This window comes from Palaemon carinicauda, chromosome 37 (assembly GCF_036898095.1).
Source record: "Palaemon carinicauda isolate YSFRI2023 chromosome 37, ASM3689809v2, whole genome shotgun sequence".
In the NCBI taxonomy this organism is placed as follows: Eukaryota; Metazoa; Arthropoda; class Malacostraca; order Decapoda; family Palaemonidae; genus Palaemon; species Palaemon carinicauda.
Genome location: NC_090761.1, coordinates 43,665,995 through 43,686,202, shown reverse-complemented (window position 1 = coordinate 43,686,202; position 20,208 = coordinate 43,665,995). Strand labels below are relative to the sequence as shown.

The following is a 20,208-nucleotide window of genomic DNA, read 5'->3' as shown; positions in this document are numbered from 1 at the left end:
GTATACATGGGTACGAGTGGCAAATGGAAGAGTGGTAGAAAGGGCGTTAATGGATTAGGTGTTGATAACTAAAAGAATGTTTGGAAGATTGAAAGACGTGCACGTGTTTAGGGGTATGGCTAACGGTATGTCTGATCATTTTTTGGTGGAAGGAAAATTAGTTGTAGCAAAAGAGTGGGGGAATAGAGTAGGTGGATGTAAAAGGGAGCTAGTGAGGGTTGAACAGCTAATAAAACCGGGGGTAAAAAGTAAATATCAAGAAAGGTTGAAAATGGCATATGACGAAGTGAAAGTAAGAGAAACTGGAAATTACAGGAGTGGAAGTTAGTAAAAGAAAATTTTGTAGGGATTGCAAGTGATGTGTGTGGCAAGAAGTTTGTTGGAGGCAGCATGAGGAAGGGCAGTGAATGGTGGAATGAAGGAGTGAAGGTAAAAGTGGAAGAGAAAAAGAGGGCTTTTGAAGAATGGCTGCAGAGTAATAGTGTAAAGAAGTAGAAAAATATAGAGAGAAAAATGTGGAAGTAAAGCGCAATGTAAGTGAGGCAAAGAGGGAACCTGATCTGAGGTGGGGTCAGGGATTGGGTCGTTCATATGAAGAGAATAAGTAGTTTTGGAAAGAAGTGAAGAGCGTAAGGAAGGCTGGCTCAAGAATTGAAGTGACCGTGAAAGATGGAAGTGGACGGTTGTTAAAAGGGCGGAATATTTTGAAAGTTTACTAAAGTTGAGGATAATAGGGAGGCAGATATAATTGCTGTTGCAGGTGTTGAGGTGCCAGTGATGGGAGATGAGAGAGAGATTACAAGAGAGGAAGTGAGAAGAGCACTAGATGAAACGAGAGTAGGAAAAGCATCTGGTATGGATGGTGTGAGAGCTGAGATGTTGAAGGAAGGGGGTGTGACTGTACTTGAATGGTTGGTGAGATTGTTTAATATGTGTTTTGTGTTGTCAATGGTACCAGTAGATTGGGTTTGTGCATGTATTGTACCACTATACAAGGGTAAGGGAGATGTGCATGAGTGTTGTAATTCAAGGGGTATTAGTTTGTTGTGTAGTTAGAAAAGTGTATGGTAGAGTACTGATTAATAGGATTAAGGATAAAACAGAGAATGCAATCTTAGAAGTACAGGGTGGTTTTAGAAGAGGTAGGGGTTGTATGAATCAGATTTTTACAGTTAGGCAGATATGCGAGAAATATTTAGCAAAAGGTAAGGAAGTGCATGTTGTGTTTATGGATCTGGAGAAAGCGTATGATAGAGTTGATAGGGAAGCAATGTGGAATGTGATGAGGTTATATGGAGTTGGTGGAAGGTTGTTACAAGCAGTAAAAAGTCTCTACAAAGGTAGTAAAGCATGTGTTAGGATAGGAAATGAAGTGAGTGATTGGTTTCCAGTGAGAGTGGGGCTGAGACAGGGATGTGTGATGTCGTCGTGGTTGTTTAACTTGTATGTTGATGGAGTGGTGAAAGAGGTGAATGCTCGAGTGCTTGGACGAGGATTGAAACTGGTAGACGAGAATGACCATGAATGGGAGGTAAATCAGTTGTTGTTTGTGGATGATACTGTACTGGTTGCAGACACAGAAGAGAAGCTTGGCCAATTAGTGACAGAATTTGGAATGGTGTGTGAGAGAAGGAAGTTGAGAGTTAATGTGGGTAAGAGCAAGATTATGACATGTACGAGAAGGGAAGGTACTGCGAGGTTGAATGTCATGTTGAATGGAGAGTTACTTGAGGAGGTGGATCAGTTTAAGTACTTGGGGTCTGTTGTTGCAGCAAATGGTGGAGTGGAAGCAGATGTACATCAGAGAGTGAATGAAGGATGCAAAGTGTTGGGGACAGTTAAGGGAGTAGTAAAAAAAGAGGGTTGGGCATGAATGTAAAGAAAGTTCTGTATGAGAAAGTGATTGTACCAACTGTGATGTATGGATCGGAGTTCTGGGGAATGAAAGTGATGGAGAGACAGAAATTGAATGTGTTTGAGATGAAGTGTCTAAGGAGTATGGCTGGTTATCTCGAGTAGATAGGGTTAGGAACGAAGTGGTGAGGGTGAGAACGGGTGTAAGAAATGAGTTAGCAGCTAGAGTGGATATGAATGTGTTGAGGTGGTTTGGCCATGTTGAGGGAATGGGAAATGGCTGTCTGCTAAAGAAGGTGATGAATGCAAGAGTTGATGGGAGAAGTACAAGAGGAAGGCCAAGGTTTGGGTGGATGGATGGAGTGAAGAAAGCTCTGGGTGATAGGAGGATAGATGTGAGAGGCAAGAGACTATGCTAGAAATAGGAATGAATGGCGAGCGATTGTGACGCAATTCCGGTAGGCCCTGCTGCTTCCTTTGGTGCCTTAGATGACCGCGGAGGTAGCAGCAGTAGGGGATTCAGCATTATGAAGCTTCATCTGTGGTGGATAACGGGGGAGGGTGGGCTGTGGCACCCTAGCAGTACCAGCCGAACTCGGTTGAGTCCCTTGTCAGGCTGGGAGGAACGTAGAGAGGAGAGGTCCCCTTTTCTGTTTCATTTGTTTGATGTCGGCTAACCCCCAAAATTGGGGGAAGAGCCTGGGTATATGTATGTAACAACATTAAAACAATTTTCTATATTTAACCCATAAAAAAGACTTATGCTAGCCTGTACAACTGAAAAACATTTGCTGCAAATTTTAACTTTTGAAGCTCTACTGATTCAACTACCCAATTAGGAGGATCATTCCACAACTTGGTCTCAGTTGGAATAAATCTTCTAGAATACTGTGTAGTATTGAGCTTCATGATGGATAAGGCTTGGCTATTAGAATTAACTACATACGTAGTACTAGTTGCAGGATGGTACTGTCAAGGAAGATCTGAATGTAATGACAGTCAAATATATGAAAAATCCTATGCAACATGCATAATGAACTAATTGAACGACGGTACCCGAGATTAATATCAAGATCAGGAATAAAAAATTTAATAAACTGTAAGTTCCTGTCCAAAATATTAAGATGAGAATCAGCAGCTGAGGACCAGACATGATAAAATACTCGAAACAAGGTAAAATGAAAGAATTAAAACACTTCTTCAGAATAGATTGATTCTTCGGAATAGGATGATCACCAAAAATATTACAAGACTTTCTCAATAAGCCATTTTTTTTTTTGTCCAATTGAAGAAGACACAGACCGATTGTGTTTCTCAAAATTAAACTTGTAAAGAATCACACCTAAAATCTTATACTTAACTGTTGAGAATCACATCTAAAATTTTAATAGTCATACAGAGTTAAAGAAATATTATCAATGCTGTGATACAGATGTTGAGGAACAACTGTCCTTGACCTACTTGCAATCATACTTTGAGTTTTGTTAAGATTTAACTTCATGCCCAAAATTTGCATCTAGCACTAATTTTAACTAAATCTCTCTTAAAGGGTTCAGCAACCTTAGATCTACATTCAGGAGATGGAATTAATGGAGAGAGAGAAGCATCATTTGCACATGCAACGAGCTTGTTTTCTAGGCCAAACTACATGTCAGGTGAATATAGTATGAAAAGTAATGGGACAAGAACACTCCTGAGGAACACAAGATATCACATACTTATAATCACTATGGTGTCCATCAACAACAACTCTCTGCAATCTATTACTTAATAATTCAATAATGATGCTGAGAAAAGACCCTCCAACTCCCAACTGTTTGAGAAAACAAGGGCCTCATGATCAACACGGTCAAAGGCAGCTTTAAAATCAAGGCCAATCATACAAACTTCCTGACCACAATCAAGGGATTTCTGTACAGCATTGGCGATTGTAAGAAGGGCATCACTGGCTCCCAGGCCTTTACGAAAGCCAAATTGCAAACTAGGGAAAAGATGATTACCTTCAGAAAACCAAAAGCCATTCAAAAACTTTAAATATGTGAGTTATGGAAATTGGGCAGTAATTAGTTGGACTTGAGCTACCACAAACACATTTACATAGTGGAGTAACATTACCAATTCTCCAACAAGTGCTAAAAGCTCCTCTTCTTGTTAACTTGCGCAAAATAACAGGTAACTTTGGAGCTAAGAAATATGCAGTCTTTATAAAAAATAAAGGAAAAATACCATTTTGGTCTACACCTCCATAAGCATCAAGGTCCATTAAGAGGGCTTTAATTTCACGAGATCGAAAAGCAAATCTAGTTGCTTTAACCTCAGGAAAACACAAATGAGGAAGATCAAGTTTCTCATTACTCTGCTTACTGTCAAACACATCAGCCAAAAGGGTTGTTTTTTTCATTTGGACAGCGAGTGACAGGGCCATCTGGTTTAAGTAAAGGAGAAACTGTTGTGTCTACACCAAAGAATGCAGATTTAAGGGTAATCCACCACAATGTTACTGGGTTATATCAGAAAGGGTTTCTTTTATGGTTAAATTGTGTTCCTTTTCAGTTGGAGCATAAACTCTCTAAGCAAAAGCTCTAAGCTGAGTATAGTTATTACAAGTCAAATCTGATCTGTTACCCTTCCAAAAATGATGGGCCTCCTTTTTCTCCAAATAAGCAAATCTACAATCATCACTGAACCATGGTTTCTCTTTCACTCGGTAACTTAGCACACGAGAAGGGATATGCCTATCCGTTACATTGGCTATATTCTCATTCAAAGGATTGATTGATTGATTGATTTGATCAACTCTATTACACAATTGTAACCAATTCAAGCCCAATAGATCATTCAAAATCCCATTCCAGTCTGCTTGAGATTTTAAATAAATTTTACATGACCATGATACATCAGGGACAGGCTGCTCAATCTTCACCACTAACAAAATCAAGTCATGACCAAATGTTCCTATTGGAAAACCAACCATACTTGTTATAACGCCGGGGGAAGTCGGTATATACGAGGTCCAAGTAGTTACCAAACCTGTGAGTAGCTTCACTTATGATTTGCTCACAGCCTGATTCAAAGGCTAAGTCCAAAGTTCTTGAGCCATGGCAATCTGTAGGAGAAACAGAATTTAACCACTCCCTATGGTGGACATTGAAATCACCAACAAAAACAAAAGAGGCCTTTCTATCATCATCTTGTATCGTAGACATGATGGTAAGAAGACAGTCAAAGATAGAATCATCCATGTCTGGATTTCGGTAGATTGAATGCAAACAGAAGTTGTTTTGCCTGCCACAAACTTTCATTACCTGAATCTCATGACATCCACATTCAAACAGGACTAATATACACTGCCATTCCCCTGGCCCTAGGAATGACATATTTTTTCAAAATTATTGGCTTCTTAAAACCAATTATAAAGAGCCCAGACACAACACCATCTGTGAAGTCTCACTGGAGTAAAGTAAGCTCAAGTACACCGAAAACCTCATAACTTGAAAAGTCGAAACATAGTTTAAGCTAATAAATCTCTTGACATCACTAAAATGTGAAGAGCTGGGGGAAATAGATGAGCACTAAGTGAGTGATGAAATGATAGATTTTATTACTAAATTTAAAAGTTTACTTTATTGAATGCTACCTGGTGTTCATTATGCCGATTCCCACACTCTTATGGAAGTGAATAAGTCAGAGAAGAATAGATATAAATATCTTAGTTAAAACACTCTTAACCAATCTGAAAAGTCTCATCTTTTAACTTCAATGTTTCCCTGATTATGGAATATTTTAAAACTTTGTATTATTGCATAACATCGAAGACATTTCTTTATTATGTATTAAAGTGTGTTATTTAATACAGTACAGCAATACTAAAGTTTAAAAATAAATTAACTATCCTCTACGAGGCATAAAAAAATACCTAAAATAATCTCTCTTTAATAGTAATCTAACTTATGCAATCAAAATTGAAGAAAACCACTTAAATAAGTACATAACCTGCCCCTACCATAGAACCTAATTTCCAGCGCTCTTTTATAAGTGAACCATACCTCCTTCATGGTAGTGTTTTGGCCACAATTGATATGGTATGCCAATAAGCTACTTCTAATACCTCTTCCAAAGAGAGATTTTTTTTTTAAATTAAAAGAGAAATGGCAATACCCATAATGCCGTGAACTCCAACTTTGAAGATCTGTATATGCTTTGCATCCATTTCTTCATTTACTTTTGTCACTAACCTGTAATAAGTCAAGGCATTCTTGGAGATAAGGTTACAGGGCAATCTTGTTTATATGATAATAATTACTTTACTGTACTTTACTTTTACGGACTGCTTTTTGGGTCCTAAACAGCAGGGGAACCCTACTCTCTACAGGACCTCCACAGTCACTTTATTTTGTTCATTTGAAAGCATTTAACATTCCACACTGCATATTGCTTGTTTATTGTCAAATCCACACTATCAAAGTACTTAGAGAACATGATAGTTTTCAGTTTCTTCTTGAAAGCCTTAACATCTTCAGTCTCGGGGTTGCATATTTAAAGGCTCTAGGCCTACAGTAGACATACATCTAGGTTCCAATACAGTTTAACCTCTACATACGATTGCTCCAACTTCCGACGTAAAATTTGATCAAATTCTCATCTCAAAACCCTACGTCATGCTCCATCATCCGACGTAGACCATACGCGCAAAATTTTCTCGAAGCGTCGGTCGTAGTTTCTTGTTTACGCCGGTAGACGGCAGCACTTCAGAGGGACACCAGTGAGCGTCGCGTCGGTCAGTTCTCTGTTCTTGTGCGCATCGTGTGGTTGTACCCTGTTCGGTCCGTTATTAACAGTGCTTATTATCTTTCGTTTTTCATGTTTCATTTTTTATTATTACATATAATCATGGGTCCTAAGAAGCTTAGTTTCGGTACAGATATTAGTAGTGGTGAGAAAAGGAAGAAGGCAATGATTTTATTAATATTGAATCAAGAAATTGTAGAAAAACATGAGCTTGGTGTGCCTGCGAGTGATCTGGCTAAACAATATGGCTGGAATATGTCTACGATCTCGACAATCATCTAGCAGAAGGCAGCCATTAAAGCAGTCAAACCATCGAAGGGGATCACCATTATTTCAAAACGTCGCAGCCCTACCCTAGAAGAGATGGAACGCCTTTTGTTAATATGGATAAAGGACAAAGAGATTGTTGGCGATACGATCACTGAAACGATCATTTGCGAGAAGGCCACCGCTATTTATTGTGACTAGAAGGCGGCGGGCTCTGGGGGTGACGTGGGGATGAGTTCAACATATCCTACGACGGAGGAATTCAAGGCGTCTCGCGGTTGGTTCGAGAAATTTAAGACGGACAGGGATTCATTCAGTTGTTTGGCACGGAGAGGCTTCAAGTTCGGACACCAAGGCTGCCAAGGATTTTGTTAAGTTCGAAAAGATCATGGAGGATGAATGCTACATATAGCAGCAAGTTTTCAATTGTGATGAAACCGGTCTGTTTTAGAAAAAGATGCCTAGTCGTACATACATCACCGCCGAAGAGAAGAAAATGCCTAGACATAAGCCTATGAAGGATCGGTTGACTCTTCCCCTATGTGCCAACGCCAGCGGGAACTGCAAAATTAAGCCATTATTGGTTCATCATTCCGAAAACCATAGGGCATTTAAGGCACAGAGTCAATAAGGACATGGTGCTTTCTGGCATGCTAATTCTAAGGCTTGGGTTACTAGGCACTTCTTTGTTGAATGGGTGAACCAAGTTTTTGGCCCTGCTGTCAGGAATTTGCCTTTAAAGTGCTTGCTTTGCTTGGATAATGCTCCCACTCACCCCCCAAGACTCGAAGATGATATCATCGACCAGTTCAAGTTTATCAGTGCTGTATCTTCCACCGAACACCACCCTTCCTCCAACCCATGGACCAGCAAGTCATCTCTAATTTTAAGAAGCTCTACACCAAGCACTTATTTAAGCAGTGCTTTAATATCACACAATCCACCAACTTAACTTAGCGTGAATTTTGGAGGAGCCATTTCAATATCGTGCACTTTGAAGATCATAGATCAGGCTTGGGAGGGATTAACTCGACAGACACTGAATTCAGCTTGGAAGAAGCCTTGGCCTGATGCTGTTTCTCCCAGAGATTTTGAAGGTTTTGGCCCCGAACCTGAACCTGTGCTTACTGTAGAGGAAGACATAGAAGAGATTGTATCCCTTGGCAAGTCCATGGATCTGGAGGTCGTTGAAGATGACATCGCTGAACTCGTCGAGGAGCATCATGAAGAGCTCACCACCAATGAACTCAAGGAGCTACATGCCATGCAGAATGATGAGTTCCAGGCGCAGTTGAGTGAGTCGGAGGAGATCAAGGAGGTAGAGCACATTTTAAGATCGGCTGCAATAAAAGAGATGTTAGCACATCATCAACATGTGGTTGACTTCATTGATAAGCATCACCCACAGAAACTTAAGGTTTGCCGTGTAGTTTCACAATTCGGTGATGTCTGCTTAACCCATTTCAGAAAAATTCTGAAAAGCCGTACCAAGCAACTTTCTCTCGATAGTTTCTTTAAAAAATCTACAAAGCGGTCTAGTGATCGTGATGAAGAGAAAGAAAGTGAAGCAAAGAAAAAGATTGAAGTGAGTAAAGTGATGAAAATTAAAAATCAAAAAGAAAAAAGTAAAAAAAAATATAAAAATTAAATAAAAATAAATAAGCTAATTTAGGTTAAAGTTTACTTAGTGTAAGTTAGAATAAGTTACAGTACATTATCGCAGTCACCATCTCTACCTCCTCGCCGACCATCCGTCTCCTCCTGCATAGCAAAGCCTACACCTTCGTTGGCCTGTCTCTAAGGTAAAGTGACAATAAAAACCACTTTTTTATTTATTATTTCTACATAATTATTCTTTTTTACATCTCTATTATATAATGCAGTTGTATTATTGCTATGTGTAATTATGTGTAGTAATTTCTTAAGGAGTTATCATAGGTTTTTGGGCTGTAGAACAAATTATACAAATTACAGTGTATTCTTATGGGAATATTCGCTCCAACATACGATCTAGGTCCCGGAACGAATTAAGATCATATGTAGAGGTTCCGCTGTAATTTGAAAAATTCTGTAACTATTCTAATTTCAACATGATTTGTTGGCTGCACAATATATAGCAATTCTCTTAGATATTGTACATATTTTAAACTTTATTCTCATTTTAATAGGCAACCAGCCTTAATCAATTAGTAAAGGAGTAATCCTTTCTCAGGGTGTGACACTTATCAGTCTTGTTCCTCTATTTATTATGTTTTATAATTTCTTAAGTTGCACTTTTGGTAGATTGCAGTAGAAGGAGTTACAGTAGTCAATCCTGGTATTGACACAGTTCACCATAAGTTTCCTTACAGAAAGTTTATCCAAGTACTTTATAAAAGCAATGTATCAAAGATGATAGCCAGCAGTTTTTACTACATTATTTATTTGGGCATTGAAAGACAAGTTACACTCAAGAGATACCCCTAGATTACAAACTTTACTAGATATTGGGGTTGTAATTTATGTTTATTTTAATACCACCCAAGTTTCTTACACTTTTTTCCCTTCCAATCACCATAAACTCAGTTTTATTTTCATTTAATTTTAGTTGTTTGATTGTCATCCATTCCCTAACAAAGGCAAGAAATCGGTTTTGAGTTTCAGTAGTGTCATCAAAATCATTTATGGGGAAGTAAAATTGTGTATCATCTGCAAATAGTTTGAACTTCACCCCATGCCTTTCCAGTATTTTCGACAGACCAATAGTATAGATACATTATACGATTGGGCATAGTACACTCACTTGCAGTACCCCTCTGTTTAAAGCTTTGTATAATGATGAATAAGTTTCCAATTTGCACAATTTCTGTAAACCAAGTAATCTTTTGGGTATTCAAAAGCTTGATCTTCAATATGGATGGACCATAGATCATTTAGTGGCAGTTCATGCAAAACTGTATCAAAAGCAGCCCTAAGATCAAGTAATATAAAAATACATTTGGTTTCATCCATCATTTCCAGCATATCATTTACAACAGAACAGATAGCTGTCTCAGTGGAGTATAATTTTCTGTAAGCAGACTGATTTTCAGGCAAAGCTTATTTCTCTTCTAAGTGACTAATTAGTTGTTCAAGAATTACGTAGTTTAGCACTTTTGAAATAAAGGATAGATTTGAAATAGGTCTATACAAGCTTAATTCCTGATAATCTAGAGCACTTTTCAGAACCGGTGTGACTACTGTATAGGCATTTTCTCAGATTTGAGAAGCTTACACTCATCGATGTTTGTATTTGCTATTCTCATAATTGTAACAGCTAGACTAGAAAGGTTTCTAGTTTTGTATTGTTATGAAAGTTATAAGAAAAGTAAAAAAAGCAAATATAAAAACTTGGAGATTTTACTAGTCACTTAACTTTATATTGAAATTAAAACTAGCATAACTAAATACTTCCTGTACCATTGAACCTTAGACATTATAATCAACAAAATAAAAATGATTGCAACCTAAATCTTAGAATAATCTGCTACAATATTCCTTATTTGTTATTTCTTTTTACAACAGAAAAAACACGCATATCCACCTACCTTCAATTCCTATAGTTTTTAAAAATGTCTTTCATGGAAAGCCCTTATGATGCAAGGCGTCCGCTGATCAAAACCGAGAGCAAGAAGAAAGTTCTCTGTTCGAGGTGCCTCCATAAATTTCCCAACAAATCCACACAATACCAATCTAAGAAATTAATACAAAATATACAATACATTAATGTAACAGGATGGAATTTTATGGACTGTCAATGCTTACAGCCTGTGTTTTACATAAGGTGGGGCAATCTAAAGCCAACCAACTAAGAAGGAATTGGTACTAACTAAACATTAAATCAATTTTTTACGTTAAAACAATCATTTCAATACATTGCTATTCTTCCTCTGGACAGGACAGATCCATCTAAATTTTAATGAATAATTTCTGCAACAAAATGCAATGCCTTGTGTAGCATTTCCCTGCCATGCACAAGTTCTGCCCCTTGTTTACATCATCCATTCTCACCTGGAAGTCTACCACAAACCTCAAATAACCTATCACCACTAAGTGTGGCCAGGAGGGATGGAGACGCTAATGAACTTTGTTAACCACTGAGATAATTAATTCTAATCTAAATTATATTAATTTCAAATAATTTTCCAAAAGTTCATTGCTGCATCCACACTCATGCAAAAGATGGACAGTGGTAGCTATGTTACAGTTAAAGAAAAGGACTTCTTCATATGCATACTGTACTAGCAACAAAATTCTTAATTCCTGTTGATGCTATTAAAAAATCAATGCCTTTACCATCTGTATGATTGGACACCAGGTTCGGAAACACAATACTCTGGAAAGAACGCTACTAATTGGATCAGTCTATGGTACAAGAACGAGAGGAAGGCCTAAAACTAGATTGAGTGACAATATCATGGAGATGTGCGGGCTAACGATGGTGGAGTTGGAAAGGAAGGCTCAAGACCGGAATGAATGGAGAAGTTTTGTGCAGAGGGCCACGGCCGTTCGACATTGAACACCCCGTACTTGATGATGATGATTGCAACTACTTCAATTCTTAAGGGCACCAAGTTTACTCAAAATGTTATAGCTATTGACTAGGATTTTGTTCATTTGTTGCAATACTTGTAAATGGTAACTAGTTTTGGAAGTTTAATATTTTCCAAGGTAATTTCTGACAGTATATTTCATTTTGATTCAAATTATGATTTTTTACCCTGATTTAAATTGATTTAAATAATTTGACTTGAATCAAAACAACCCGGCCTCTAAGAAAAGGATTTTTAAATGTCTAGGGAAAGCCTACATCAAGTGGTCTGAACTATCTCTAAACTACTTGCACCTATCCCCCTTAGAGCACACATTGTCCCTGCATACATTACTCTTGGCATGAGGATCAACGATCATGAAAAATTCCTTAATTTGTAGAGCGAATTTGTGCTTTTAAAATGAGAAACATGCTTGAATACCATGACTTATGAAAATTAAAACAAACCACTAATACATAGCATGAAAAAACCGAAGACCTGCTCAGGGTGTGTGTTAATGCCACCAATGACCAGATAAGAATAGGTAATGATAACAAGGGCAACCTTGCACTCTCTCAGGCAGCCATCTGGTAAGAACTAGACTGAGAATCTTAGGCAAGAGGTCAGTCACTGGAACTGGAAATGTCATTCAATGCCAGCCAACTAGTAAGGAATTAGACTCTCATGGTTAGGGAGCAATAGAGTGGTGTATATTAATATGTAGAGATGCTGATATATCACAAATTTATCAAGTAATTTGTATTTCCCTAACTATACAAACCTGAGTCCTTTAATAGCCATATGCTCTTAGTGAATCTGGATACTGATGTTAAAACTTTAATGATGTGACAGTAATTACTACTAAGTAGCACCATTGCCCTTCACCCTGGGACTTGCAAGGTGGTTGAGGCAGGATGTATAATATAAAGGACTTGGGTTTGTATATTTAGGAAAAATACAAATTACTTTGAAAATGATTCATGTATTCCTAAATTAATTCAAACCTTTATCCATTAATAGGCAACTCATCATTAGGAGGAATCAAGTCTGTGTAACATAAATAGCGGGTTTACTTTTCCAAGAAATATCAAAGCACTTCGGTCCTGTGGAGCCAATGTGATGACTCCTGTCAGCCTCCTAACAATTTGTTGTCTGAATGTATGGTAATTTATAAGCAATTGGAATGCATTCATTAATCCATCATTCCCCTTGTCTGGGAGGATTTGGGAGATGCTCTTAAACAAAACTTATTTTATTATTATTATTACTAGCTAAGCTACAATCCTAGTTGGAAAAGCAAGATGCTATAAGCCCAAGGGCTCCAACAGGGAAAAATAGCCCAGTGAGGAAAGGATACAAGAAGTAATGAACAATTAAATATTTTAAGACATTAAAATTGATATTTCATATATAAACTATATAAAAAGACTTATGGCAGCCTTTTCAACATGAAAACATTTGCTGCAAGTTTGAACTTAAGTTCTAGAGATTCAACTACCCGATTAGGAAGATCATTCCACAACTTGGTTACAGCTGGAATACAACTTCTAGAATACTGTGTAGTTTCAAGTCTAATGATGGAGATGGCCTGAGTATTAGAATTAACGGCATGCCTAGTATTACAAATAGGATGGAACTGTTAAGAAAGGTTGCTCAATCCTGTACCTCCTCTGCAACTAGCATTGGATCCATCAAATAAGAGTGACTGCTCCTCCCCAAGAAACGGGAAGATAGAAGTTGCAAAAAGCCTACTCGATCTTACCTCTTGTTCTAACACAACAACCTTTATCTCAGACGAGAAGTTTTTTGTTCTGAGAAGGAGCCAGGTTTGCTACACTATCAGTAGAGCAACTACAACCAGACCATAGATACAGGTATCCAGTGACCTGTAGGTATGCTCCAATACATAATGGGCAGAGAAAGTTACCTGCTGATACCCAGGCCTTGTCTTCCAAGAACTGTGCCTCTGACACGTTCTTCATGAGAACTGGGATAAAGCACGTGTAAATGTCTCACATAGTAAAAAGAAACTGTATTCTATAATTTTTTCTCTTATTATTTCTTCTAATGTAAGAATCATAATGACCTCCTAGACGAGAAAACATGCCATCCTAGTTCCCACTAGTCACTTCTTGTAGGGAAGAGATGAAGGACTTGATGTCATTAATGGCTGGTTTCTAGGTCTTGACCACAAACTCCTGAAAAAAGGTGATGGAGTTATTTTATCCTCCAAAATGACTTGTGACACAGGCCAAGATATGCCATTTCCTACTAGCTTCATAAGGGCTAGACTAGTAGAGGACGGTCTCGAGGGTCGAAGCCCTATCTGGTACCCATCTCTCAGGTTCGAGCAGGATCGCTTAAGACACCCAACCACTCGCAAAACGTCCCTTGCAGCTCCAAAGCAGGTACTGATGAGTCCAGACCTAAGTGATAGTGGAAAACCTTGTATTAAGGGCTGATCGCTATCCTTCACCGCAAAGGTTGAGGAGTTTCCCCCAACAAAGGAAGAAAGAAACCAGCCGTTTGGCAAATTTACGACGACTTATACCCAACTGCTGCTTACCTACTAACTATCATGAATTTCAAGTTTATTAAAGAAAGATTTTTTCCTTTGTTTAAAATTGTTTGCATCATTGTTTTATTGTATACCATAGTAAGGTACCTGAAAATGTTGAGGTTTTGGACAAACACCACTACCGCCATCTCCTGACAAATAACGTAAAAATTCCTAGTTGTCCGAAACACGTTTTTGGTGATGAGAGTATTGTAATAAAGAAAAAAAAATCAATTCTTATTCTTATTTTACTTAAACTCAAACTACAGTGTATGATTATACTGAGCATATTAAACCCTGTTACGTCAATCCTTCTTAACTACTATGTAACTAGATAATTTGATTACCGGTACAAATATAGAAAATTCTAGGCTTCCAACAATTAGGCTAGCCAACCGACAAGGTCACACAACAGAGCCCGCGTACTATAAATAAAGATAAAATTACCGGTAAATATTCCTACTTTACTTGCAAAAAAAAAACTATATACCGTAATTAAAATGGGTACCGGTATATTATATGATTTCAAGTCAATCCTTCCAAAGTACAAACCTAAAAATGAACCTCGAGAAAATAAATATTTTCATAATTCCAAAAGTATCTCTCACGTAATGGGAGAACTTTGACATTTTTCATCTAAAACTGGTCTTAAAATTTTGCCCTTTACACGGTAATATGCGGTAACGATTATTTTTTGCAAATAATAATATAACAAAATAAAAACAATTTTATATCGGTAAAAGTAGAATTAAGGGAACAGATTTTAATAAATATTTATCATTAATTTGTAGTGACTTTCAACTTGATAATTAACCATCAGATAATGCCTTACAAAATTTTTAATTCTCACCACCTTAAGAAATTTGTAATATATACTCTCCTTCCCTCTTTCTCCCTCCTTCCCTCTCTCTCCCTCCTCAATCTGGTCACAGCTGGAATAAAACTTCTAGAATACTGTGTAGTATTGAGCCTTATGATGGAGAAGACAGGACTTAAAATTACTGTAACTGCATATCTTGCACTAAGAACACGATGGTAAAGTATGGGAGAAGATCTGAATACAAGGATGGTCAAAATTATGAAAAACCTTATGCATAACATTTGAAGAGACTGAAATTTCTTTTCCAACAAATTAAGACGAGAGTCAGCAGCTGAAGACCAGACAGGAGAACAGTACTTAAAACAAGGCAGACTAAAAGAATTAAAACCATTCTTCAGAATAGACTGATCACCGGAAATCTTAAAAGACTTTCTCAATAAGTCAATTTTTGTGCAATTGAAGAGGAATCAAACAATCTGTTTCCCAAAAGTAAATTTGCAATCAAGAATAACACCTAAAATATCAAAGGTGTCATATAGAGTTAAACATTATCAATGCAGAGATCTGGATGTTGAGGAGCCACTATCCTTCACCTATTTACAATCATACTTTGAGTATTGTTAAGGTTCAACACTTCATGCCCCATAGTTTGCACCATGCACTAATTTTAGCTAGATCTCTATTAAGGGATTCATCAACCCCATATCTACATTCAGGAGATGGAATTGAAGCAAAGCATAGCATTATCTGCATATGCAACAAACTTGTTTTCTATGCCAAACCCCATATCATGTATATATAGTATCAAAAGTAATGGGCCAAGAACACTATCCTGAGTAGCACCAGGTATCATTCCTATACAAACTATGCTGCCCAACAACAACTCTTTGTAATTTATTACTTAAGAATTCAATAATGATGCTAAGAAAAGAATCACCTACTCCCAACTGTTTGAGTTTGAAAACCAGAGCCTCATGATTAACACAGGCAAAAGTAGTACCAAAAATTATCCCAATAATACAAACTTCCAGACCACAATCAAGGGATTTTTGTACATCCAAAAAAGCCAAATTGCAAACTAAAGAACAGATGATTACCTTCAGCATACTTATTTAGACATATTGCCAAAGATGTTCAAAAACTTCAGATGACATCGGAGTTTTAAAAATTATGTTGTAATAAGCAGGGCTAGAGCTACCACAAATACACTTACCTAATAAGAGTATGATCAGCAAATCTCTAATAAGTACTAAAAGAATTTGCTAACTTGTGGAAAACAACAAACAACCTATGGGCTAAGAAATTAGCAGTCTTTATGAAAAATAAAGGAAAAATATTATTTGGGTTTACACCTCCATAAGCATCAATGTCCATCAAGAGTGGTTTAATTTCATGGTACTGAAAAGCATGCTTAGCAACTTTCAAGAAACAGAAGACTGTGAAGGAAAGAAAAATGGCAGCGCCCTTCTGTTTCACATTCGGCGGCAGTAAAAGTTTCTTCTTCCAACAGTAGACATCGATGACTATACTGTAGATTGCCAACTCTCTTGAGATTACGTTGTCGTTGACGTCAGCAGCACTAGAAGCAAGGTAATAGACAGCAAACAGGAATGTTGTCTAATAAGAACAAGAATGTGGGTATCTGCATATTTGTTCAGAAAATTGTCACACAGCTACAGTTATCAGGAAACCACTGCAAATTCGTAATTCCTTCTAAATATCCTTCACAGACAACAATCTGCCAACTAAAGTAGATAAAAGAAATACTAAAAAGATTAAGACACCCAGCTGAGGACACCGGAAGTACATCTGTACTATCCAATTGCTGAAAACAGAAGGGGTCAGTGGCCTGTCATGGGGATGGGGCTTCCCCACTAACACACAGTAACTATCACTGCCTCATTTAAGTTTTAGGAGTCATATCCAGCTTTGCTGAAAGCATGCTCCCATTAAAGGATGAAGGTTTGTATTCATGTAAGAACAAATTTACTTTAAACTTAGGGTCAGGGCTGTTTCCTTCAGCAGAAGAACAGTAATGAACTTCAGCGTATTCATTAAAATAAATGGTATACATAATGTCACTGTTTTACACCTACCTTATTTGTGTATTGTTTTTCTCATTTACTTGTTTCAAGGTTTCAACAGCTAAATGAGGGTCAAATTTGAGGCTAACAATAACCAGTGTTTCGACTTTATTCTCAACTGCCCAGTTCAAGGCTGCTTCTACATTGACAGGACCAATCACAGTCTGAAAAATCATTAATTTCATTAAAATAATTATCCTAAAATATATAAATACTCTAAAAATGGTAAAGATAAGAAATTACAGGTACATACAGAAAAAAGTAAACATCAAAGTTTGTTTTAATGCTAATATTGTCAGTTTATTTTTTGGTAGCAGGATAAGGAGGAGAGGTGGAAAGAATGTTTAAATTTTTTCATATATATCATCAAAAGATTTTTTGCTGTTAATGTGATGTATGGTCTCCAGGGACTTTCCTGTAAAATGTTATTTTCATTAGTAAAATAAATTTTTGAATATACTTACCCGATGATCATATAGCTGGCAGCAGAGCTGACAGCTATATGATCATCGGGTAAGTTTAATATTGAAAAAGGTTGGAATAGGAAATCCAACATGACATAAATTACCAGAGAAATGTTGTCTCTCCTGCTCTAGGGCCAGTGTTTCAATGTGCCAAGCACAGACTCAAGGTTTAAGGGAGACCCTCAAGCTCAAGTAACATTGAACTCATCACAGCACCTCCAATGCTTAAGTCTCTAACAACTGATAACTCAGCATCACAGAGAACCAATACTAATCTGGAGACAACACTGCTTTTGCAATAACTTCTATCCAAAGACAGTACAGGGAAGACAGGAACGTTGCTTGGATTTCTTTGAGTATTTGGCCATTTTAGTAGGGCGCGTCAGCAACAGATGGCGCTGCGCTTGTTGTCTGCTACTTACTTACTGAAGTCAGTGTTGCCAAATGAAAAACTATGACGGGTGCATTTTATCAGGCCTGATACAAATATAAGCTACACCATGAATAAAAGATTTAACACTGAAAAAAAACATACAAGGTTTTTTTTATTTTCATTTAGGGGACCGTCCACTATGGTGGATAATATAACTTGAAAAAATAAAAGATCAAGTATTGCTTCCACTTGTGCAGAACCATGTCATACATGCTCTTCAGAAGTTTCAGCCAATTATTTTTGAGAAATAATGAAGCAAAAGCGGTCTTTAAATGATGATGTCATCCTAATTGTGTCGTCTGCATGACCGAGTTTGACAGAATCGTCTTTGCGCGTTTATTTTTGCAATTCTTTCAGTTATGTTTCGAAATCTCGTACATCTGGCAGAGATGAAAGGCATTGGGAGAGGGTAGGTGAATTATGATCTACGAGAAGCCAGTATCTCCAAAGAGATATAGAAGTTTTATGACGTACAGTAGGGTCCCGAATTATGCGAAAAATTGTTCGATCAATGACCCCGCATAAATGGAAATTCGCAAATTTCGAAACACAACTAACAGAAATAATTCCATTGGGGCCATGGCAACCAGCAACTTGCCTATTCAAATGTGTTTACTACCCATTTCCAATACTTTCTATTCACTCTACTGTACTGTGTTTTTATAATACTAAATTGTTCTTGTAAATATATCAAACATTTGATATACTTGAAAGTTTTAACAACTTAAAATTACAACCAGGATGGTTATAAATACAGTATAATTCCTGTTATAACACGACCTAAAATACAGACAAATTTTGAGTATGTCATGTCTAATGTATAAAACAATTGGTGAATAGCAAAACCATATCTGTTATTTTGTTATTACCAATGTTGTTCTACCTAATTTTTCTTAGAACTTCGAAATAAATAAAATCAATGTCATTTGTATAAAGTTTTTCTTAAAGACACCGCCTGAAACGGAAACCTTCAATTGTTTACTTTACGTTCCATCTTCGATCATAATAAACAAACGAACGCATTAAACACGCTAATCAAATTGATAACTAATGATATTAAAAGCTTTTAGTAAATATGTTATTACAAATATTTTACTTACCGTATCCATATAAATTCCTACATAGGTACTGAAGTAGGAAAACTTTTTTGTTGCGTTTAATCAACAATAACAAACTGCCGCTAATGACGGAATGATAATTTACGATAATTCTAAACTGTTACGAAAGATGATTGTCCATTTCATATCCAAAATACTTTTCCTAACTTCAGTTATAAGTCAACTTGTACCCACCTCAATTATGGAACCGTCAGAAAAAGTAAAAGAAGAAGAAAGTACTAGGCCGGGTTTTAAAGTCATCGAACAATTAAGTTACCGCTATAACGTTTGACGTGACAGAGAAGTGCGAGTTTGGAGAAAGTAAGGAAAATTGAATCATGATTGATTTTTAATATAATTAATACTTTGTGAAGCCACAAAGATTTCATTTGTTTGAGAGAGAGAGAGAGAGAGAGAGGAGAGAGAGAGAGAGAGAGAGAGAGAGAGAGAGAGAGAGAGAGAGAGAGTGTGTGTGTGTGTGTGTGTGTGTGTGTGTGTGTGTGTGTGTGTGTGTGTGTGTGTGTGTGTGTGTAAGTTTTAAAAGTACTAAACAAGAAATATGATAGGTTAAAACACATTGGTGCTTATGTAATATTAACTAACTGTATAGATGATTTGAATAAGTTAAGAAATGGTATAAACAATGCTTTGTTACTGTATTCGTACGCGCATGTTATTGAGAGCAGCAGCTAGACATCAGCTGATCGGATCACAGCCAAAAGTTAAACAAAAAGAAGTCAGCAATACTTGATTTTTAAAACACACCCGAAATTCAAAACCAAATGCACATGTTTTCTTGAAGCGTAATTAAATATTTAAAGAGTAGCAATTTTCTAGAATAAAATGATGTTTCCTAAAAAATTGTGGTTTGCTGACGAAATCGGATAGCGTTTTTTAAGCTATGATTTAAATGGATGTATACACGGTATAATTTTTTTCGTTTCGTATTTAATTGACACTTCAAAAAAAACGATTCTGGTTTCTTCATCTATTTGTAAGTATTGTATAACACGAGAGAGAGAGAGAGAGAGAGAGAGAGAGAGAGAGAGAGAGAGAGAGAGAGAGAGAGAGAGAGAATCAGCTGTTGTAATCCAATGCCGTGTTTTTGTTTTGTGTACCTCCTGAAGCGAGGAATTGATCGCCACAACTAACAATAGTCATGTTAATTTCATTCTTAAACTCAAGTTGCCATATGTGAACTAAGGTTTTATTTCTTACAGAGAGAGAGAGAGAGAGAGAGAGAGAGAGAGAGAGAGAGAGAGAGAGAGAGAGAGAGAGAGAGAGAGAGAGAGAG

The 20,208-nt window shown here is 37.0% G+C and overlaps 1 protein-coding gene across 1 annotated transcript in view; it reads right to left on the bottom strand.

The window, feature by feature from the left end:
* The window catches only part of LOC137629606 (RNA-binding protein Ro60-like), a 133,672-nt gene that overhangs the window by 11,749 nt on the left and 101,715 nt on the right, over nucleotides 1-20,208 (bottom strand). The window contains exons 12-13 of the mRNA XM_068361089.1: nucleotides 16,933-17,084; nucleotides 10,476-10,620 (exon numbers count right to left, since the gene is read on the bottom strand). Of these exons, the coding sequence (XP_068217190.1) occupies nucleotides 10,494-10,620; nucleotides 16,933-17,084 (279 nt within the window). The 3' untranslated portion in view covers nucleotides 10,476-10,493. The remainder of the gene's footprint in view (nucleotides 1-10,475; nucleotides 10,621-16,932; nucleotides 17,085-20,208) is intronic.